A 23,641-nucleotide genomic window follows, 5' to 3' on the forward strand; every position below is an offset into this window, starting at 1 on the left:
GCGCCGGCCCTGCGCGCCCAGAGCGAGGACACGCTGATGCTGATGACCTACTCCATGGTGCCGGTAGGCGCCCGGCCGCGAGGGCGGGAGGGTCCCACTGCCCCGGAGCCGGGGTCTGCAGGAGGACGGGGACCTGGCAGTGCTTCTAGAGCCCACCTTCCTTCCCAGCTCTGGGCCAGGGTTTTCGCTCAGCCTGTGCCCCTAGCCTCCAACAGACGGAGCGGGTGCTTCTGAAGAGGCACAGGTTTCTTCAGTACCGGGCCTTCCCTGGCCCGCTCGGGTGGTCAGGCTTCCACGCGAGGCGGCCCACGGAAGTAAAAGCCGGCCTGACCTTCCCGCCCATCTGCCGCCCAGACGCTGAGAACGTCTCTCCTGTGCCGGAAGGTTCCGAAAGGGTGAAGTCAATGCCAGGCAATTTCCTTAAAATAAGGGTTGGCGCTGGGTTCCGAAAGGGCCCTGCAGTGGGAAAGCCCAGGTGTACGCGCACCTGGGGAAGAGGGTGCTTTGCTTTCAGATTCCCAAGAGGTCCCACCGCACGCACGCGCACACACGCGCACACACGCACACACTCCCTACACTTTAAAAGTCTAGGGGAAGTCTTTAAAACAAATTACCTAAATCTTTTTAAAATTTCTTTGCTTTTGCTGATTTTAACTCAGTAATTCTTTAAAAACTAGACGATTTAAATCACGTCGTAGCTCCCCTTTCCATCCCATTACCCGTAGGAATCACTGTGGTCTGTTTTACTTTATGATTAGAAAGATTTTAGTTGTCACCTTAGGTGGAATGAGCCATACTTCGGAATCCTAGGTATCTGAAGTGAAACCTGCTTACTGCCTTTTATTATCATAGAAGCTTTTAAATATCTTACATGAGCATAAGTTTAAAACTACAAGCGAGTACTGCGCACTTGAAATGCATCTCTTGAGAAGGATCAAGTTTCCCATTCCTAGCTTCATTTTTTTCACTCATATTATCATTTGAAAATCTGAGCCTAAGCAAAAATTTAAAAAAAATTTTTAAAAAGACCACTATACCCTGGCGCAGAGGCTCATGCTGATAGTTCCAGCTAGTGGGGAGGCTGAGGCAGGAGGATCATAAATTTGAGATCAGCTTGAGCATCTTAGCAAGACTCTTGAAACAAAATAAGAGCTGGAGGTGTAGCTCAGTGGTAGAGTGCTTGTCAAGCATGCAAAAGGCCCTGGGTTCCGCCTCTAGCATCGCACACATACAAAAGGAATTTTGTAAAATTAAGAAAAGCCCTTAGGGGGAGTCTCTCCTTCCTCTCTCTTGACCTTTGTACCCAAATTACAAACTAACAGTCACTAACATAAGAGAATGTAGGGACCTATTTCTGTCTCTCTGAAACTAGATTTACTTCTAGGTACCTAGCGCCAGTGCCACCAGCTCTGCTACAGGTTCAGAGAGCAGACCCTGGCTAGATTCGGGCTGGGAGGCACTTGCGGTGATCACAGAGGGTGAAGGCACCTCTGTGTGTGTTTTGCCCTCTTGGAGTCACCCAGGAAGTTGCCACAAGGGCAGGAGGAAGCAGCAGTCATACTGCTGACTTTCCTTTTGGGAGAAGTTCTCAGGCAGTGGGCTTAGGAATCCTCTGGAAGCTCCTTAGAATGCAGATTCCAGCGACCCACCCTCAGATCTGCTTTCTTGGGGAATCACTTGACCCCCTTATTCCCCCGCCTCCCGTCGGGAGTCTTGTGCAGGGCACATGGACAGCACATGGTAACACTGCAGCTGTAACTGCTCTGTACACAGACATCCTGGGGGCCTTTCTCAAATGTGGATCCGATTCAGAAGTGTTAAGAGCCTGCAGTGCTAACCAGCTCTCACCATAGGCCACAGGAAGGCTCTAGTGCACTGGTGCACCTTGGAATCGTGGCGGGGGCGGGGCTGGAAAATGTACTGATGCCTGAGGTGCACCCCAGAGATCCTGAATGAATAGCTCTGGAGAGTGGCATACACTCACCAACAGGCAGGAGCTTGCCGTGACTTGACTTTAGCTGGGTCTCTTTACCCTAGCGATGTTCTCGCTTAGTCTTTACACATTTTCTCATCTTTACTGTCTGCTTTTCTCAGCACGGGAATTATTCACGTGAGGAAACAATTTTTTAAAAATCGCTGGGTGCCTTGACTAGGAACTTCTTAAGAGAAAGATCTGAAAGAATATATCATCGGATAGCATGCACACAACTAACAGCTGAATCTGCACCGTCCCTGGCCTTCTCTGCAGCACCAGATCTCCAATGAGTGAGATCCATCTGAGGGCTGCTTCTGAGGTCTCATGTCCTTAGAAATCTAGGAACAAAGAAATAAGCTTAAGGCAGACTAATATCAGCCTTTCAAAAAGCCTTCCAGAATGGTTTGTTTATGCAAGAAGTGCCTCCTGGGGCTAACTGACACTTCACGTTTCTGGGCTTGGCTGAAAGTACTTCACTCAGCAGGGTAATTCTGATTAGCACATCCTGACCAGAAGCTAGTTGGCAGCTGTAAATGAGTTTGTTTAAAAGGCAGGATCGTTAATTATTACTTAAGTACAGTTAATTTGATGCAGCCAGGTTTATTAAATATTTTAAAAGCAAGGGAGTACTTTGCAAGAAGCTTATTAAGAGGAGCAGTGGGTAGCGCTTGGGAAACATTGGGCCAGGCTGGAAATGGGAACAGGACCTTGTGAGTGGTGGAGAACAGAGAACTGAGCCATCTGCCTCCAACTCCTGCAGGATGTGCTGCCTCTGCCGAGCCTCTTTCTCTTGACCCCTTGTGCTCTTCTTGCTTCCCTTCATAGCAAGCTTGCTTCTCTTCACACACACACCCTTCATATTTCACCTTTTCTGCTACTCTGGTAGCTTTATCATCCTATCTTTTCTTGCCGGAAATCTAGAGCATCTAGAGTTTCATCAAAATTGAATTAAACAAATGTGTGAACGTTTTCAGTGCCAACCTGGTTGGCTTAGGGGCAGCCCAGGGTATCGATACAGCACACTCCTGGGTGTGTCTGGGTGGAGCGTGAGCTTGGGGTCCAAATCTGTATTGCCCTCGCTCTCCAGCGCTTCTCCCCTGCTCTGCTTCCCAGCCGCCGCGAACTAGGCAGCTCAGTCCCACCAAGCCCTTCGTCGTGATGTTTCTGTCTTGGAGCCGCTGACGCTGGACTGAAACCTCTGAAACTGTGAGCCAGACAAACCTCTCCTCCTTTAAGATGGGTAATTTGTCCTGGCAGCAGGAAAGCTGATGAATACACATTGTGAAGATAGAAGGCACTAAGACTGGGGACGTACATTCAGTGATTGTTGTCTTTGGGAGAGCTAAATGTCTTCTAGACTCAGGACATTGTTCAGAATGCTGTAATAAGACAGTCAGTAAGTCTTACTATTTTAAAGTACAATTGCAAATCCAAATTACATATTTAAGGAAGGTAAATATGATTTAATGATTGTCTCACTGAAAGGGCATTTGACAAAATTTAATACTTATGCTTGATTTTCTTAATACATAATATAGTAGAAATCAAGGAGTTAGTCCTTAATGTAATAAAATGCAGTTCAAATCTCTTATACCTAAAAGCAGCTTTCCACTTGTACAGAGAGATCCTAGAGGTGACCCTAGTAATAATAAGACAGGATACCCACTGGCACCTTAGTATCTCATACTGTCCTAGAAGGGTTAGCCAGAGCAATATGACAAGAGAAACTGCTCTGAAAACGGTGGGAGGTGAAAGTCTGGCTATATTGAGATCATATGTTTATGTGCCAGAAAAAAGCCAGAGAACTTGGCAGTGACTCACTACAAATAAAAATGAAATTCCTTGAGAAATGAGATGTAAAAGTATCACAAAGAAACCAGGAGACTTCTCATATCCAAACAACAATCAGATAAAAGATACAATAGAAGAAAAGGTGTACAGAGCTTACGTGTGTCTATATCTTTATCTTTGGTGTTAAGTATGGGCTAGGGACCATTGCTGAAGATCACAAAGGATTTAGACCAATAAATTCAATAAATATTTTTGAGCAATATTAAATTAATTATCCTTAAATTAGTTTATCAGTCGAAAGCTACCTCAACATAAAAATGCTAACAGATTGTTTGCTTGTTTCTGGAGCTGGACAAACTGATTCTAAACTTCACAAGGAAAAATGAAGTTGCCATGCAGGCTTGGCAAGGAAATGTCCAGAGCGGGAGAAAAGAAACAATAGGAAGGACTGGTGCTATTGGATATGAAAATATAATCAAAACCTGAGAAATTAAACCAGTGTGGGAAGCAGACAGACCAATGGGACAGAACAGAGCCCATCACTGGTTTCAAACATGCATATCAACTTAGCGCATGACAAAAATAGCACCTCACATCAATGGCAAAGAATGAAGGGATGAATTTAATAGATGATATTGAGAACAGCGAGCTTATAGGAAGACGTTCAGAAACACATAGTTGTATTTGTACAATGTGTAGGTTAACAAGTTCTAAATGAATCAGACATATATGTTTTATAAATGAAACTAAAATTACTAAAAGAAGATGTGAATAAGTTCATTTTAAATCTTAGAACTGCAAAGACCTGGGCTAGGGATGTAGCTCAGTGGTAGAGCATTTCCTAAGCATGTGCAAGAGCCTGGATTCAATGATCAGTTCTGGGAAAAAGAAGAAAAAGATATATATATTAATATTAATAAATCTGTCTTAGTTACTGTATTCATTGCTGAGACAAAATATCTGACACCCAAGGTTAAAGGCAGAAAGGTTTATTTTAGCTCACAGTTTTTAGAGGTTTCTATCCATAGTCAGTGGGCTCCAAGGCAGGGTGGTATCGTAGACAGGCCAGGCAGAGGAGAAACAGATCGTAGCATGGCAGGCGGGAGACAGCAGCAACAAGCCTCCCTTTCCCATTTATCCCACCCAAGCTATAATCATTTGGGGTGGTGCCGCCCACACCCAAGGTGGGCCTGCACTTTATCCACACCCAGAACTATGATAAACCATAGTGGACTAATCCACAGGAGTAGTGGACTAGTTCAGTACCACAAATCCTTAATCTCAGTGTCACACACCCCAGATCTAGCCACTTCTGAAAAGCCCACCTATGATTGCATGAAGCTTTGAGGGGACATATAGACACAAGCCATAAAATACACACATGCACGCACACACAAACACACACAGAGAAAGAATTGCAAAGGCCTTTCTTTCAAACTACAACTCAAAAGCCAGAAGCAAATAATAAGTAAATAAATTCAACTAAATTTTTGAAGCCCACGAAACCACAACAGAACTTTAACATTGCAAACAACAACAAAAACATCATAAAGATAGAAGATAACAACCTGGGAAAAAAGTATTTGCAGCACTTATAATAGAGATATAATCTTTCTAAAATGTATAGCACTACTGATGAGGATAAAAGCAAGGACTTTTGTCATTGTTGTTTGAGATAGAGTCTCCCTGTAGGGTCCAGGCTGGCCTTGAACTCTCAGTCATCCTGCCTCTATGCTGAGATTATAGGCATGTGCCACCACCCCGGCAAAAATAAGAGATTTAATAGGAAAATCAGCAACAAAAATAAGAATCCAAAAAGAAAATTGACTATATGTTTCTCAGGGGAAAAAAAGACAATGGAAATTGTGTTAAGCACATGGAAAAAGATCTCTTAAATTTAAAGTGCAAACTTCAACTATCCTGAAATAATATCTTCACCTGTAACAAAGACAAAATTACATAAGTTTGACAACATGCTCTACTGAGAAGGCTGAAGGGAAATAGACTTGCTCTTGCACATTGCTGTTTGGACTACAGACTGGTATAACCCATGTGGAGAGCAATTTGGTAAAACCTAGGAAAAGTAACAAATTCATTTACCCAGTAACCCAGCATTCTCACCAAGGAGAATTATGTGCACAACAGATTTTACTACCTAAGAACAGCACGTCCATAGTCATCCATGCAGAATATTCTGGAAAACAAAGGGCTATAAGTGACCTTGTCCACTAATCCGGGACTAGTTAAATAAGTTGAGCTATGCACATACAGCTAAGCAGCTGTAAATCAGGAATGAGGAAATTATCCATTCCTGCTGGGAATAATCCCCAGAATATATTCCACAGGAAGAAAGCAAAGCAGAAAAATACATGTATTATATTACCTTGTGTAAGCAAGAAGGGGAAAATAAGTGAAAAAAAACAACAAAAGTGCTTCCTTATGGAATATGAAACTAGGCCTTTCATTGTGTAGCTTTTGTACTGTTTTTTTCCTTTGTTCTCTTTGCTTAACGTGAGGAGAAAATCCATAAGCCCCAGGTTGCATGGCAGCCACACTGAGCAAGACAGGAATGTGCCAAGCTGAGGTTCGGTCTTAGTCCATTTTCTGTTGCTGCAATAAAATACCTGATACCCAGTAATTTGTAAGGCATAGGAGTTTATTTGGTGGCTGGGAGGTCCAAAAGCACGGTGCCGAGCCTCAGATGAGGGCCTTCTTCCTGCATCACATGACTCAAGGCGTTGCAGGTCAGAACAGAGCAAGCTGATTGGCTCAGCCCGCTCTTCCTCTCCTTAAAAAGCCCCGAGTGGTATCACAGGGACCTCATCCTTGGGGCTCACCTGTGATGACCTCCCAGAGACCACCTTCAGATACTCTCATGGGGACCGGTGACAGAAGCATTGGAAGGCTCAGTTTCCAGCGGGAGAACCTCAGGGGCCCGCTCAAACCATTGATATTTGGGGCCGAGAACCAGAGCCTGGCATGCCTGATATTTGATTTTTCTCTAAAGTCAGTTTTTTTCTTTAAACTAGCTGATACTGTGTAGGCGAAACAACATTCACATTGTTAGAGGCCATGTCAGGACATTCAGTCATGAGTTTGTAGCAGTCTCATCTCAGAAACATGAGTGCTTTGAACAAAACTGGCTTTATTTTGCTTGACCACAACCCTGTTATTTACCAGTCCAGCTCCGAAAGTCAGTAGTACTGTGTCACTGTTACAGTTGTTATTATTGGTTGAGGTAGAAGTGGTTTTTCACACTTGGTTTGATTTGGGGTTTGTTTTGTTTTTGTTTTTATTTTTTTTCTGATTTTAAAAATCAACTCTACCATCAGTGGACATTTCCTGTCTCTGCCAGACACTGTCAGAGTTCCCTGAGGCTATGGAGGAAACAGTGAGCAGGCACTGGACTCCTGAGAGCAGGCAGTTGGTTGTGTTGGCAGCCAAAAGCCACAGCAGTCCCTGTGCCATCACAAAGCCCCGAGTGTTCAATCTCCCAAGCCAGAGAGGGGAGCAGCAAGAGTGGCGGGCCAGGCCCTGTGGCCCAAGAGGTACATTGCCTTTGGAGCCGCTGAACTGTCTGTTCTCCTCTCCTCCTCTGTCTCTGCTCCTGTGCCAAGGATGAAATGGATTTTGTCTTGGGACTCAAAGCCACACGGTCCCGTGGAAGGTGCACCTCTATGCGGTACATTGCAGAACCCTGTCGGCCGCCCATTATGCGGCAGTAGTGCACCCAAGATCGTGGCCTGACAGGTTCTAGGATGGAAGGCCCTGTGGGGTGAGTTCCACACCGCTGCCGTCCTCCGGTGCCCCTACTGGGGACGTGTCTGCTGCGGGCCACACTGAGCCTCGCCCACGTGCTTGCCCCGGGCTCGGGGGATGTGGGTCCCTGGTTCACGCGAGGGCCCCTCCAGCGTCCGTCTCCTTCTCCACAGCACTGAGCACCAGGAAGTCAGTAGCTTCACGTCCTGGCCCACGGCTGGGTCACTGGTAATTGTGGGCAAGTGTTTTACCTTCTCCAAGCCTCAGTTTCCTCATCGGTGAGACTGAAATGACAATGCCTGCTTCACAGTGGCATTAGGAGGTTTAAAGGTAACGTGGGGACAGTATGGTTCCTGGTCCTCATAAATGTTCCTCATTGCTGTTATGAAGATTAATCACTATCAAAGCCCATCGAGGCTGCCAAAACACCCATGGGCTTCCTTCCCATAGGCTGGGAGCTTATAAACCACAGGACTTGTTTCCTACAGTTCTGGCGACTTAGCCTGAGGTCAGAAGCCTCAGCAGCTGGTGAGGGCCACGTTTGGTTCACAGATGGAGCCGTCCGGTGGTGGAGGGAGCAGAGGCTGTCTCAGGGGCCTCGTGTTTCTTTAGTAAGAAGGCTTCCCCTTCAGGGTCTGAGTGCCGCGGTGTCCACAGCCCTGCCTCAGCACTGGCACACAGCGCTGAGGCCCCAGCACTAGCCTGAGGGGACAAAAAGCACCAAAGGTGGCAGTCGCTGCTTCACCATCCACCCTCCTTGCCTCATGGCATCAGCGTCCGCTCCATTTATTGTTTCCTGGTCCCTCGTGGCACTAGCTGTCTGTCCGTCTCTGCCCTTAGGTGCTGCTTTGGGATAATACGTGGCCTCTTGGAATCAGGTTGGGATCAGACCAGGCTGAGTCACTGTTTTGACAGCAAAACAGAATTACCCTTGATAGCATAGAGGGCCTCTTCAGGGGTGCAGGATTGGGGGCCCTCCATGGCTCCAAACACCACTGATGCTGACGAAGGGTGACTGACTCCCCCGCCCGGAAGTTACCTTCCCCCTTCCTGGCCGCCTCAGCTGAAGTTACCTTTGTGGATTAATGTTGGTAGCATCCCTGAGAAAATGCTCACTTTCATGCACAGCCTTGAGAACTTGTGAGTGGAGTACAGGGAAGAAACAAGTCCTAAGAAAGGAGAACCGTTTACTTTTGGGGGTCTCCTGTGCTCTGGGACAGCTACCTTCCTGGGAGCTATCAGAACAACGCTCTGTTTGATTTTTTTAAAAATACTGAGGTAATTTAAAGACATATTTCTTTCTATATTTCTCAAACTCCCCACAACCACCATCCAAAACAGAAATCCTTGGCCAAATGTAGTTGACATTCAAGCTTAATTTACATGCATTTTATGTACAGACTAAAGGTCATGTATAAAATGAGCTGAAGGGTTTTGGTTGTGATTCAGCTACAAAAGGAGCATTTTTCAGCCCATCAGTTGCTTTTATGGAAATCTTTGAGATTTAACAGCACTGTGATTTAAATACACATAATTTGGTTGTAGTTTAAAGTTCAGGATACAATTTTCTTTGCTGAAAGGCAGCATTAGAACCAGATGGCCAACTAAGGATCATTCAAATAGCAATTTGTGGTGTTTGTTCTGAAGGTGACAAAGTAACCCCTTCACCTGCCACTCAGAAAAAGTTTCTTGCACTCATCAGAGTGCTAAGAACACTGGGGCCTTGCCTGGGAAAAAATACACACACACACACACACACACACACACACACACACACACGGAAAGAGTTGTGCGTAACAGTACCCACAAGCCAAGTGTTGAGCTGGTAACTGCAAAATAATCCCGTTTTCAGGATTTCGGCAGGTGAGCTTTGGAGTCAGGATTTTCTTCATCAGGAAGCAGAATACAGGGCTGGGATTTGGCTCAGTGGCACAGCACATGCTTAGCATGACTGAGGTCTTCGCTTTGATCCCCAGCATCAGGAAAGGAAGGGAGGGAAAAGAAGGAAAGAACGAAAGAGGTAGCGAAAGACTGAAAGGAAGAAAAGAAAGGCTGAAAAAAAAACAAAACAAAGGAAGGCTGGAAGGCTGGGACATAGGCCCTCAATTCGATCCCTGCACTGGTGGCAAGGGCAGAACACGCCTCCTTCCCCACAGGCATTGTTTTGAGTCTTGGAGAACATGAGCTAAATTCTTTGGGGGAAAATAATCTGCAGTGCGATGAGCACGGAGGCCACCAAGAAGAGCGGGCGGCAGCCGCACTGAAGCGGTGTGGGACTGAACCGAGCAGGCGGCAGTGAGCCTGGGCAGGCAGGGCGCATCTCCCGTGTGGAGTGAGAGCCAGGGGCAGGAAGGGAGATGGTGCCAGTGAGGCAGGGCAGGAGGCCCCGGCGGGGTCTTCTGGTTGACAGTTGGGCGGGGAGAGAGGGACGGAGCTGAGAAGGATCCGGAAGCAGCTGGGGACACTACAGACCCTCGACCAAGGGGAGCCGTAGAGACAGTGACTGAACAGGAGGACAGTCTGGTGTCTGCAAAGACTGGAATGAGGAACGGATAGGGGAAAGGAGAAAGCTAAAAGCAGTTCAGAAAACTCCGCTAAACCTCTCCGAGGCCTCTTTCTGAAGGAGCTGGTCAGTAGACTACAGGGATTATGCACACCCAGGGGTACGCAGCACGACGCACCAGACAAGTCACAGAAGTGGCCAGATGTCCATCAGCAGATGGATGGACACGGAAAACAATGGAGCACTACTCGGCCATAAAGAAGGATAGGTCTGAGTCATCTGTAGGAAAATGGGTGAATCTTTAGACCGTGATTCCGAGTGAATAAATCAGCCCCAGAAGGCTGAATATCACGTGGTTTCTGTCATATGAGAGACCAAAATATAAATAAAGAGCAAAATAAAAGAGCCACGTTAAAAGGCAGGAAAGTAGCCTCTGTGGAGGTGGGAAGGGGTCCTGGGGGAGGAGGGGAAGGGGCTGTAAGACGATCGAAAGCCCAGGCTGAATGTCATCACTATGTGTCACAAGCCTGTACCAATAAAAGTTAAACACAAATGGAAAGCCAAGACGTAGTTACATTAATCCAGTCAAGAAATGATTCATGTCCAGCAAAGCTGGCAGCCTTGGGAATGGAGAAGAAGGGCTGATTCCCAGAAATACCGAGTGCGGAAGGAATTGTGCGCAGAGATGAGGAAACACGCGGGCTGAGTGTGCAGGGACTGATCGTGCAAAGAGAGCAAAGGCGAGAAAAGCAGACGAGAGAGCGTGTAGGGACAGGAACGCGTCTCACTTCCCCAGAGAGCCCCGTCTTCCCGGAGAGGGCTGCGCAAATCCTCGGTAAGAGGTGTCAACCATCCGACCTCAGTCACAGTAAAGAGCGCTCGCTGCTCACCCGCCCGCACCAGCTCTCTCGGCCCGCGGGGCTCCGGTTAGGTCACCTGGGTAGGCGAGTGGCAGGTGCCCAGAACTCAGCATGTTCTCGCGTGGTTAACATTTCTCAAATACTTATTTTCCATGCTTCAGAGAATCGGGAAGCTTTGTAATTAAAAGGAATTTGGACATAGAATCAGAACTAACCAGAGAACGGGCAGAGTCTAGGATGACTCTAAAGTTTGAAATCTCCAGTGATTGGAGCAACACACGTGCACAGATGTTATTTTACAGGTAGTTGTTTTGGTGGTTATTTGACCAAAAAGGGAAAAAATAATTTTGAGGGGTATTGGATTTAGAGAGTTTTATTATACCAAGTATAATCTGCAAGGGTACTGGGTATGGCTGGGTGTGGTGACGCACACCAGTAATGCCTGCCTTTGGGAGGCTGAGGCGGGAAGATCACCATGAATTCAAAGCTAGGCTGAGGCACATAGCAAGACCCTGTCTCAAAAAAATACAGGGCTGGAGATTTAGCTCAATGTCACCACTCCTGCCTGGCAAGCGCAAGGGCCATTGTTCAATCCCTGATGCTAAAAAATAAATAAATAAGTAACATTAAATAAAACACACAAACACACACAAATAATTTGCAACTGTTTCTATTATTATGTCGTGCGTGTTGACCAAATCTGTAGCGGGGCCACCCAGCCAGGGTCCTGGCCTGGTAGCATCAGCAGTTGTTTTGTCTGTGGTGACCATCTCTGACCCTGAGGACCTCATCCAGGGGTCTTCTGGAGTAGCTACTTGAAGGTGTTCCAGTGCCGAGGGAGAGGAGCTGCAGTGATAAAACAGCTTCATGGTGGTTTTGCTGTATAGAAGGACTGCCACAGGGCAGAGCTTGGGGAGAGGGCTTTACTTCTTTGTCCATTCTCCATATCAGTCAAGGTGCGTAACTACAGTTTGGGGATAAGAATGCTTAGCTAGGAATCAGGAGTTACCTGAAGATGCTTGTTGATGGGGACAGCATGAGCACAAAACAGTTCTCAGTGGCTGGCAGGAGCTCCATTCCCGGCACGGGGACGCGAGCGACTCTCAGCCCACAGCCCTCCCTGCTGCGCCTGCCCCTGCACGTACTTGTTTCTATCGTCCACCTAGAACTTTGTGTGTATTTTGGTCTCTAATTCCCCCATTCGTCCCCTTATCTCTTTGAATACCCCTCAAGGTTCTTCACTGTGCTTCTAGGGAAGGCGACTACCCCTTTCCTAACTGATCCGAAACTCAACAAGTACAAATAGCACCCAGGTGTCTGCCAGTTCCTGAGTCTGTTTTCTTGGCCTGTGAAGAGTTTTGGAGGTGGGACCTGGAGCATTTTCAAAATCTCTTCTGAGGAATCCATGCTACCCACCAATCAGGAGGTGATGCGAGGCACTGGAAAGCCTGACCTAGACACCTGCTCCACCTGTCTCAGATTCATTCCTTTGTCACTGTGCATCGCTGAGCTGTTGTGTCCCAGACACTATTGCAGGTGCACAAGACACTGTACAGATGAAACACAAAATCTCTCTGGTCCTGGAGCTGGTGTTCTGCAGCAAGGGGAGGGGCAGACAAAAACAGAGCGACTAAGTAGATCATCTGTAATACAAGAAGGTGATAAGCACTGTGGTGAAAGATAAAGAGTGGTGAGGGTTAGGGAGGGGAGACAGGGAGACGACATTCTAAGTAGTACAGCCGGGGAAGGCCTCGTGGAGAAGGCTGCATTTGCTCAAAGGCTTTTAAGAGGTAGCAGGAGTCACACTGATGCTGCAAGAAGGGCCCGGCAGAGCACCGGAACAGCTAGTGCAAAGGCCCTGACTGACGCAGGAGAGCAAGGCTGGAGAGGAGCGAATGGATGATTGAGAGGAGGCGGTACCAGGAGACCCCCTCACGCACCAGGGCCTTGTAGGCTGCCATGTGAGGACACCGGCTTTTGTAGGGAGTCTCTGGGACAAAAGCGACAGTCACTGTGCCTCCTCTGCGGCAAGAGCAGACTGTGCGGCAGGTGGAGGGTGGGCGTGGAAAAGCCACGTAGACAGTGACTGCAGCGGTTCAGGGCAGAGGGGACGCTGGCTCAGCCCCATGGGTGACCGGAGCTGGGAGGGCCCTGGAGGCCCGAGGCTTGAGCGGATGACACTCAGACGGCCTAAATGTGAGCGTGCGGAGGAGCTGGCGACCCTGTGTGCTGCCTGGGCAGTGAGAACCGTCGCTGACTGAGGCGGCACAGCTTCAGGCGGAGATCGGGAGTTCAGCTTTAGAAACCGTTTGCACTGGGATCTCCACCCGGTCTCCAAGCGAGAGTGTCAGGGCCCAGGGGTTCCAGGGGACGCACTCGGGAAATAGTGGAGGAGCTGGGCGTGACATTACAGGGAGCGTCAGTCAAGAGCCCATCTACTCCTTATTTAATCTAGACTGCTTGAAAAATGGAAAAAAGCTCCTTTATAAATTACCGAATTAAATCAGCTAATTATATTGTGGGCCCATTGCGCCCAGAGATTGTTGTCTGACTGCAAAAAGCATAGGGCCTGACTTATAAAAGTGCTGATTAATAAACAGGTACTTCTAAGTGAGCCAAAAACATATTTTGAAAAAACGCTTCTAGAAATCAATTAAAATTTGCCAAAATAACGCATGCCCAGTGCCTGCCACAGGCAGTGGGGGGCACACTCTGGGTGATAAAGGGCAAGAAAGTGGTGCTCAAGGCACTGATGGGCTTCTGGGGTGGGGAGAGATCCCACACACGAGAGGTGGAGCAGTGGATCATAGGACCCCAAGAGCCGTCTGCGTAAGGCTGAGGGCAACCAGAAGAGGCTTCAAGGAGGAGGCTGCTTTGGAGGGGATGGGCGTGAGGGCTGTGAGTGGCTGCCCCTGACCAGCAGGTGTGTAGGTTAGCGTCGGATGGCGCACACAGGTGCAGAAACATCCCGAGTCTTTATTTTGTCTTTTTCTTTTTCAGAAAAATAAAAGTTTCTATCTTCATTGTCTCCTCCTTTATTGCTTTTTCTTGTGGAGATACGAGTTTCTGACTTACATTGTACTCTTCTCTCTGAAGAACTTCTTTGTCTTCCTTTTTGGAAATTATTTTGAATTTTGAACTCTAAATTGATAGTGTTTTTCTAGGCTTAGGGTGTAGCTCAGTGGTAGAGTACTTGTCTGACAGACATGAGTGCCCTGGACACTGAAGAAATAAAAATAAAATGTTTTTTCCATCTGTTTCTTTCTTGCATTGTTTCTGATGTTTTCCTTAGTCTTTCATGAAGTGTGTCATTTCTCCTCTGCTACCTTTTAGATATTCTCTTTATCACAGGTTCTAAGTGATTTTATTTTGATACACCTTGGTGTTGTTTTCCTTTAGTATCCTATATTTGGGGCATGTTCAGCATATTAGACTGTGGATTTCCACTAAATTTTGGAAATTTTCTCTGCTATTATTACTGCAAGTATATTTTATGCTCTCCTTGCCATCCCAGGACTCTACACACACACTGGTTCTTTAAAATTGTCCACAGCTCAGTGATGCTCTGTTTTTGTTCATTTGTTTGCTTGTTTGTTCATTTGTTTTTGCGGTGCTGGGAATTGAACCCAGGGCCTGATGCCTGCTGGGTAAGTGTTACCACCAGGCCCTGCTCATTTACAAAGTCTTTCCCGTGAGTTTCACTATGGGTAATTCCTGTTGCTGTATCCTGAAGTTCACGAGTTTGCCTCTGTCATGACTAGTGTGTCCTGTGTACAGTGTGTTTTTCATCTCAGACATTGTAGTTTTCATTCCTAAAAAGTAGGAGTTCAGTGTTTCTTACACTTTTCATTCCTAACAGGTTCAACCTTCCTTCTGGCTTTTTGAACATGTGGAATACAGTTAAACAACTATTTCATTGTCTTTCTCTACTAACACCTTTCTTACATGTAATTTCTGAGTGGATTTCAGTTGACTGACTCTCCACCTCACCCTATCACTAGTTGTGCTTTTCTGCTTCTTTGGGGGCATGATATCTTCTTACTGGACTCCAGACATTGTGAAATTGCCTTCTCAGGTGCTGGCAGCCCAGGGAAGCATCCTTTAATTCTGAGGAAAGACAGCTAGCCATCCCAGAAACTACAGATCTTGCTCATGCCAGAAGCGCCTACTGTTTATCTAGCGGCCTCTTTGAGAATGGCCCAGGGTTCTTAGGGCCTTCATTTGGGGCTGAATCACGAGTGCAAGCAGGAGTCCTTGCCACTAGCAACTCCCAACTAGCCAGGCACCAGGAAAAACAAAAAGACTTGATGTTCCTGAAGGCCAAGCACTCAGACTGGGACTGCTGGCTTTGGGCAGAAGGGAAGATTTAGGAGGGGGTTACAGCCGCCACTGAGGGCTTGCGTTTGGTGGGTTGTGGTGCTTCCCGATTTGTGCCTGGAGATGTCTATAAATCCTCCTTTGTGTTACATTTTGCGTTCAACTGATAAACTGAACTGGTAATTAGGCTTTCATGAAATATCTCTGTTGAAATAATATGAATAGATGATATTTCATAAAGCAGAATAAGCTGACTTAGGTGCAGTTCATGACCAAATATGTTTTTAGAACACCTGGACAAAGGTGCAGAGTTTTGTTGTCTTTTTGGTACTGGGGATTGAACCCAGACCCGCTGCACTGGACGACATCCCCAGCCCTTTTATTTTGAGATAGAGTCTCCCTGTGTCACTAAGTTGCCCAGGCTAGGCTCAATCTTGTGCGCCTCCTGCCTCAGCCTCCTGATGCCATTAATAGGAAGAAACCACCAGAACATCTGTTGCACCAGCTAAGCTTTCCCAGCCTTCCTGGTGACTCAAGGTCAGACCCTGAAGAAGGTCTTGAAGGTAGCTGGTGGAGGAAAGGCCTCTCCAGAGACTCCAGCCTCATCCTTCTGTGTACCCGCGCTGTTAAAGTTTGTGGGTGTTTCCAAAGGCCCTGATCTTGTGTGAAGGGTTTTCCAGGGATATTGGCGTGCCGATGCCCTCCGGAACAGCCTTCCAGCTGAGGTGGTTGCAGAGTTCTCATCCAAGCTCAGGCATCTTCTGTGCAAGAGAGTTGGCCAGTGCTTCTGGCCGGCCTTCAGTCTAATGCGTGTTAGTCATTTGTTCAACATTTTACTAAAAACTCCAGGCAGTGATTAAGGCAGAGTGAGCAGGGCTCCCAGAGGTTAAGTGCAGTCTCCAGACCCTAGTCAGCAAAGCAGGTCCCCAGGAGTAAGTCCTGACCCTTGGGATGTTGCCTCCTGCCTTGTTCTGACCCATTTAGCAACCGGAAGTGCTGGTGAGTACCGTGCTTTCCATAGCATTGTTAGCTTTCTTTGCGCTTCCATCTGCCTGGCTGACCCAGCTTGACCAGCCCTGGCTGCAAACATGCAGACGCTCTTGCTCAAGATAGTGTGAAAAGTTTGCGGAGTGTTGTTCTGTGGGCCAGAGCTCATCCATGTTTTCTGGTTTTACGTGTCTCAGGGACATGACATGGTAGACCCTAGTATCTTCAAGACTTTATTTTCTAGGGACTGTGGGGAGTGTCTGCCAAGATGAAAGTACCCTAGACAAACAAGCAGAAAGAGAAACAGTAGCTTCATAGTGAATCTTCAGTTTCTATCCTAGAGAAGTTCAAACATCCCCCCCGAAGTTTCAAGTTGAGTCTGTTGAAATAAGTTGACAAGAGACAGATTAAGAGAAGAACGATGTACAATTTTATTATGTGCATAAGCGCAGGAATCATACAAAATGAATGCAATCCAGAGAAAGGGCCAGATGGTTGAAGCTTAAGTAATTGACACGTTTTGAGCTATGGAAAGAATTAAGGTCTTAAAGCCGGGGAGGAGAGGTTGTAGCAGGTTGCAGGAGTAAACAGAGCCTGTCTTATGTTGCAAATAATGCCTCTGAGGGGCCAAGAAGAAGTTTTTAAAAGCCTATCTCTGAGTTGGTGATTTCGAACTCTTCCTAGTGGTTAATCTTACCAGGCGATTTTAATGAGGTTCCTAAGGAGGGAGTTTAAGATAGCTGCACTTCTTTAGGAAGGAGCATCCTCAGAGAGACAAGTGAACCCCACAGAAGGCCCTCCCACGCCTGGGGGCAAGAGTGGATGCAAGAGGCTATCTAGAGCTGCTTCTGAGGCAGCGTCTGAGATCTTCCCAATGCTTTTAATCCAGAAATATGCTGCATACTACAGCACCCCAGATTTTGGGGTGTGGTTTTCTGACCCCAACACTGTGAACAGTGTTACTGCCAATCAGAGAAAAACAGTACTACTGGCTGAGAAACAGTCCCCAGCCAGGGAGGAGAATTACTGATTTCAGAGTTTATTAGCACATGCTCCACGCCTAGCACTGGGAAAGGCAGCAGATGATTGAAGGGGACAGACAGGATGGACTGGCAGGTCTCTGCCAGGACCTGTGTGAGCAGCCAGGGGGACCCAGCAGGGTGAGCAGACCTCTCCCCATAGAGTAGCGGTGTCAGGGACCTGGCAGGTCAGACCCCAAATTTCACTGTGGAGCCTCACAGCACAAGATGCTGGGGATCAAAGCAGACCAAGCTGGAACTTCAACAGTGCATTTTCCTCAAAAAAACAGTTCACACATGAACTGAGGGTCCTCAGTCCAAAAATGGGATAAAGTCTCAATTTTACAGCCGTCACCATAGTTTATACAACGTCAGGAAGAATAATCTTGACCTTGTTCATTACCGGCAGTCACATCCTTTTCTAAGGCAAACACTAGTAAAGTTGACTGGCTTGAGTTCACTGAATCTTGGTAATAAGGATAAAAAACTTACTTTGTGCTGTGTTTTGTTTTTGTTTCATTCTGACGTTGAGGGAGAGGAAAGCAGAAAGACTTACGTTTTCGTGAGGAGGCTACCAGTGAGTGGCCTTGGACATCTAAACTGTGGCTCGCTTGCTTTCCTTTTTCAAACAAAGACTAACTCCACGTTATCCTTAGGGTTTGTGGACTGCCTTCACGTCTTGACTGTGATACAAATTCCTGCTTTTTGCAGGAGTGAATCCAAGGTGGGTGACTTTAGCTTCACACTCCATGGAGTGATTTCTCTAATATTTGTGATCCAACGCTCCAGGGACAAACAGCTGGGCTACCACATAGCCCTGTGGCCACAGTGTAAACAAGCTGGGGCAGTGCCCGGTCAGCAGGTCCCCAAGCTTGCCTGACAGGATTATTTGCTTGGGCATAACATCGACTTACATAATTAAGGCACGTCCTGAGTGTACTCTTTAAGTTACAGAACAGGTCGGATCTGGACGGTGACTTCGCATTTACACACATGGTTCCAGTTGGCACTGGAGGCCACACTTGGGGATTTGGGATGATCTGTGTTTTCAGCAACATACAGCCAGATCCTCTGGTGAGGGTGGCAGGTTGCTTCCTTTCTTCTCCCTGGATTAATCCTGAGAGGAAGAGATGCCAGGAAGGGAGTTCAGAAGGGCAGCCATCAACCAGCCGCATGGCGAGGCCACTCACCACACTTAGCTCTGTCCATTCTGAAGAGGCAGACGATTCCACTGAACGTCCCTGTTTGGCACAGGAATTGACACATTTTCAATTGCATCCTTATTTGTAAGACTCTAACGTTCTGCTCACATGCAAAGTAAGCTAAAGCAAAGTCTGCATTTCCAGTGAAATTCACACATTGCAGTTGCTAGGCTAAGTGGCAGGAGAAGGCTCAGTAGGTAGCTCTGCCAGGCAGCAGGGTGACTCTGGCCAGCCCTCCGTCTGCTCTCCGCCCCCAGCCCTCAAGTGCACGCCACAGAGAAAATCTGTGCAGCCCAACCCTCTGGTTTTCAGATGAGTAACTCACGCCAGGGTGGCTCCACTTTCGTTTGCTTGATACTTTGGGATTTGGCAATTTATTTGAGAAAAAGAACAGTCTGAGGCTTATGAGCAACTTGACAATCACTGGACTAGTCGGACTGTTGGGTTTTTCTCTTTATTTGTGTAGAAACAGTAGAGATCGGGTCGAAATCATTCCAAGCCCTGGGGGCAATGGCAAGGGCGCCCTGTGTGGGCTCACGAGGAAGGCTGGGTTGTTAAACCCGTCCTCACACTCCCGGTGTCCACTCCCTCTCATCCTTTCCCTCCTCCTTCCTGAAAACACAGCAAAGTAAAACCAATCACTCATGATTCCGGCGTATCTTTTAGTACTGTATAAATGAAGCATTGAAAAGATCTCTTTTCACATAGGAACAAATACACATGAAGAAGACAAGATTGGATAAATAAGTGACTCTAAGACAGAAGCCAGTGCCTGCTTTGGCAGCACATGTGCTAAAACTGGAACGACACAGAGAAGACTAGCAGGGCCCCTGCTCGAGGATGACCCACAGATTCCAGAAGCGTTCCATATTGTTTTTACCTTTCCTCTTTAAAAAAGAAAAATAAGGCAAAAACCAAGCACCAGCCTTGGTCCTGGGGGGAGAAAGCAGGCTGTCAGTGATTTTGACTGTCTCACTTCTTCTCTGTGCTAATTCAGACATCTCTAGTTTTTCATTTTCAAGCGGAAAGTTCTATTTTGTTACCTGGCTTGACCTGCATTATGCTTTTATCACTTCACAGCCCTGTGAAGCTGTCTTTCCATGCAGTGCATGTACACCTACCTCATCTCTTTTAACTTGCTTGACAAGCCCCTTGTGGACAGATGCTGAGGTCCTTTGCCTGTTTCGCCGCGGTGTTGTGATGCCTTCTTGTCCAGATATCTTCCTATAAGGGAGATTCCTACCTCATAGTGCAGTTTTGCTGATAGGCACAGCCCACTGCATCCCATCTCTAGGTAGTGTGAATGACAGCCACCTCTGGTAGTCTAATGCAGCCAGACTGAGGGGCACCCCATAAGCCCCGGACGCTCACACTCTTCTTGGCCTCTCTGTGTAGCTAGGAATAGGGAAGGGCCCTTCTGAAATGAGAATCTTATGATCCATTCTCAGAAAAGATAGGTCAGAGAATTTACGTAGGGCCAACTCCAAGGCAAAAAGACAGGGAACATTAGAGCAGTATTTCTGGACTTTCTAGTCTGCTTTGAGGAAAAGGAGTTCTATGACCGGTCTGAGAGCAGAGAAGTCTAATTTCTGGGGCATTCGTTTCAGGGAGAAAGGGGAGACCTAAAGGGATTCAGGGAAACCTGGCTTCTTGGGTATTGTCAAGTCCCCCATGGTGTGATGTGTCACTGACCACTGCTGCCCTGGTCTCAGCTAGGGGGGCGCTGTTTTTCTGGGGAGATGACCACATCCTAGTGACCCTATGGCCAGGAGTCACTAAGCCTGGGCTTTCTGGATGCATTCTCTCCTTTACTGTCAGGGAGACAGCTCCCACGAAACATGTCCTCCGTGTGGAAGCAGTTGAGTTGAGAGGGACTTTCCACCACCGCCTTTGACCCTCAACTGCCCTGGGCCCCATGCTCTGGCCAGCACTGCCCGATTCTTGTGTCAGGAGCCACTGTCACCATCCAAGGCAGTTCTCCCCACAGATGCTGCGGTTGGATGCCAACAAGTACATGATACTAGGGCAAAAAGTCAGGAGTGATAGGAGGGCCGACCTACTCCTACAGCTGGGAGCAGGAAAAGCCTGACTTGAAGCCTGGGGTGGCCATCGGGGAAAGCATGGGGACCCCGCAGGGCCCTTGGTGGCAGCCAACCGTGGGAGTGGCCCTCTGCAGCGACAGGGCTTTGTCTGCCCGCACCCTCAGGACAGTGGCTTCACACCCTGAGTGAAGGTCAAGAAGCCCTCTATACAAGTGTGTCTCTTTAATTTGATGATCTAGATTTTCTGCCTTTCAATTTTGAATATTTTTAGCTTCGTCCAAATTAAATGTGTTTTGTTCTGTTTTGTTGAGACATGGTCTTGCTGTGTAGCCCAGGTCTTGCTGTGTAGCCTCCTAGTCACAGTCCTCCTGCCTCAGCCTCCTGAGTGCTTCAGTTATAGGCACGTGCCTTCATGCCGGGCTTCACGCAAACAGGAGAAGGATTTCTGGATTTTGTATGGCCACATGTTTTCATAACATATGTTTCACTTCGATGCACTCTTGTAGAGCCTAAGTTGGTTCAAAATTATTTCTAAATGAAGATTAAAATAACTGAAATATCTAAAACAATGGTGTGTGAGTGGAGCCCAAAGGTTAGGAAATGAAATCCCCTTCATAGTTTTTATCTGTTCCTGTCCCAGACAGTGACAGCGTCTAACAGAAAGCTGATTTTCCCTATTGATGCCTCTTACTGCACGTTAACTCTCCCGCCGCAATCCCCTAGGCAACAAATGAAGCATTGTGAAATCTCTTCTAGTCCTCTCAATGAGCAATCAGACAGTCTTTAAGACAATAAACTTTGTCCATATTGCACTGATTACACTCTTTTATGAAAATGACTAAAAACAATGAATTAGATTTTTTCCTTTCTGGCTACAGTAAGATAATCATCAGAGCCATAACAGGGGACAGTGGGCCTGGAATCCGGGCCCCTGGCGCCTCGGCTTTCTTGGATGAGGGAGAGGGGTGGGCACCGGGACGCGGCCCAGGCGCTGATGAATCCGAGCTCTTGAGCCAGCATGGGCCACTGTCCTCAGTACCCAGGGAGGGCTGCTTGCGGGCCACCTCGGATACCGGCATCTGAGACGTGCGGGTCTCTTGTAGGAAAGCGTGTCGTGTTTGCGTACCACTGTGCTCACGCTTTGCGCTGCGCTGCTTAGAGGGTGGTGGCGAGAAGACGGCACGCACGTGGGACACAGATGCTCTTTTTTTCTGGCCGCAGACCCCCAGGTACAGAGCTTCCTGTGTTATCCGTCGTTCACACACACTTTCTATGTGTGTAGCACCTGGGGTAGAGTTCAGTCAGTCCCTAAAGCAGTCGGCAGTACTTTGGCCTATCTCACGAAGAGGGAATACAGAACACCAGGCCTCTTGGCCACCTCGCCAATAGAATCAATTTAGATAAACACAGATCGCTTTTCACCTCAACTCAGAACACGTTCTTCTAAAAAAACCCGTCGTTCACACACACTTTCTATGTGTGTAGCACCTGGGGTAGAGTTCACAGTCGGTCCCTAAAGCGGTCGGCAGGACTTTGGCCTATCTCACGAAGAGGGAATACAGAACACCAGGCCTCTTGGCCACCTCGCCAACAGAATCAATTTAGATAAACACAGATCGCTTTTCACCTCAACTCAGAACACGTTCTTCTAAAAAACAGTTTCATTTTTAAACAGTAATCTGAACTTTTTGAATAAAATGAAGGACATAGCACACTTAGTCCTGCTCCCTTCCAACCTTGTCCTCCGTTCCCCCTCACTTGAAGATTTTTGGTTCTGTCTCCACAAGTATTCCAGAGAGGCAAGACAAAGAGACCACTTTGAAATCAGCAAGAGAAAAACATACAGAAACACTTGTGTGTGCACCACTGTTTTACAGAAAGGAAACACGCTGCTCTGTGCTTTGGTTTTATCATTTACCTTAAGTACCACTCTTTCACCTCACATCTTAGAGATCAGCATGATCGAACGTGGCTCCGGAGAGCCGTGCAGGGAATGGGAACCGGCTGTGGAGCTAATGGGATACACTGAGGTAAAACACAGCATCACTTTTCCCTCCTCAGAATGTGTTCTTCTAAAAAATAGTTTCATGTACAGAATAATCAGTGGACATTTCGAAGTTTCGAATAAAGGATGCTGCGCTGCTCCCCTCTGGCCTCAGCCCCATTTCCGTGGCAGGTGGGTACCCACTGGTGAGCAGGCAGTGCCCCCGGGGCAGGAGAATCACTGCCATGTTGGCTCACTTTCGGCACGCCGGGGACTGTGCCACCTCAGCCCTGCTGGGAGGTGCTGTCGTGTTTGCATTTTCAGAAGAGGAAAGCAGAATGTCAGACAGTTAAACCCCCGGCCAGTGAGTGCTTGCTCCCAACACTGCGCCCGCTGCCCCAGCCATCAAGTCTATGATTCCCTGCCCAGCCTCCGTCTTTCAGTTGGCAGAAATCAAGGAGATTCTGTTCACAGTGTGATAGATGAGTCCTTCTATCACACATCCTTAGCTGTTGCAAGGGTTCTTTTCAGTTCTGTCTCCTCCAGATTTTGCACGTTCTCTGGAAGGCTCTCTGTAAGTCTTTGCAGTCCCTCCCTGTCCGTCTGAACAGGGCAGTGTAGGGCAGCTGCTGACCTCCCTCTCTCCACAGATCCGCGTGATGGTGGACCTGTGCAACAGCACCAAGGGCATCTGCCTCACAGGTACGCTGGGGACCCCACCCAGAGCCCCTCCCACAGCCGGCACTGGTGCCACCAAGGCCGGGGCAGGACGGCACCTGGGAACACTGGCCTCATAAAAGTGCATGTTGGTTAACTTCTACCAGATGTTTCTAATGGGCTAAGAACCAACTGTAATATAATTATGAAAATAATAATATTTTCTGGTATTGCCATAGAAATAGAGCCGTGGAAAATTACCACGACTTGGGTAATTAGAAACTGGTGACACCGTGAGCCAGGGCCAGAGATGCTTTCCTCATGCCTGCTAGTTTTAGAGGGGGAAGACCTTGCTAAGTGGTGAGGTTCTTGGACCTGAGAAGTAGTCATCAGATGTAACTGTTGCCCTAGGTCATGTATATATCGTGGAGAAGAAGTTCTGGAAGGAAACTGCTAAGTAGCAAGAAATTCTTTTCACAGAGACTGGAGACTTTTCTTTTCTTTTCTTGTGTTTTCTTTTTTTTTTTTTCTTTTTTTTTTTTTTT

The 23,641-nt window shown here is 47.4% G+C and overlaps 1 protein-coding gene and 1 non-coding gene across 7 annotated transcripts in view; both read left to right on the top strand.

Moving 5' to 3' along the window:
- The first annotated feature begins 6 nt into the window (after window positions 1-6).
- Gldn (gliomedin) overlaps window positions 7-23,641 on the top strand; it is a 43,095-nt gene continuing 19,460 nt past the window's right edge. For 2 of the 6 annotated variants that reach the window (XM_033765245.1, XM_010638791.2), the window contains exons 1-2: window positions 7-63; window positions 23,090-23,141. In XM_033765245.1, coding sequence (XP_033621136.1) covers window positions 37-63; window positions 23,090-23,141 — 79 coding nt within the window. In that variant the 5' untranslated portion in view covers window positions 7-36. Of the gene's footprint in view, window positions 64-20,780; window positions 21,685-21,912; window positions 22,486-22,516; window positions 22,632-23,089; window positions 23,142-23,641 lie in introns of those variants that run through there. The other 4 variants (XM_033765246.1, XM_033765248.1, XM_033765244.1 and 1 more) reach the window with 3 other exon arrangements.
- Window positions 19,182-19,288, top strand: LOC117286603. Its single transcript, XR_004517771.1, has one exon. It is a non-coding gene; the product is annotated as a U6 spliceosomal RNA (small nuclear RNA).

This window comes from Fukomys damarensis, unplaced genomic scaffold, assembly GCF_012274545.1.
Source record: "Fukomys damarensis isolate Sample0158 unplaced genomic scaffold, DMR_v1.0_HiC HiC_scaffold_17, whole genome shotgun sequence".
NCBI classification, from domain to species: domain Eukaryota; kingdom Metazoa; phylum Chordata; class Mammalia; order Rodentia; family Bathyergidae; genus Fukomys; species Fukomys damarensis.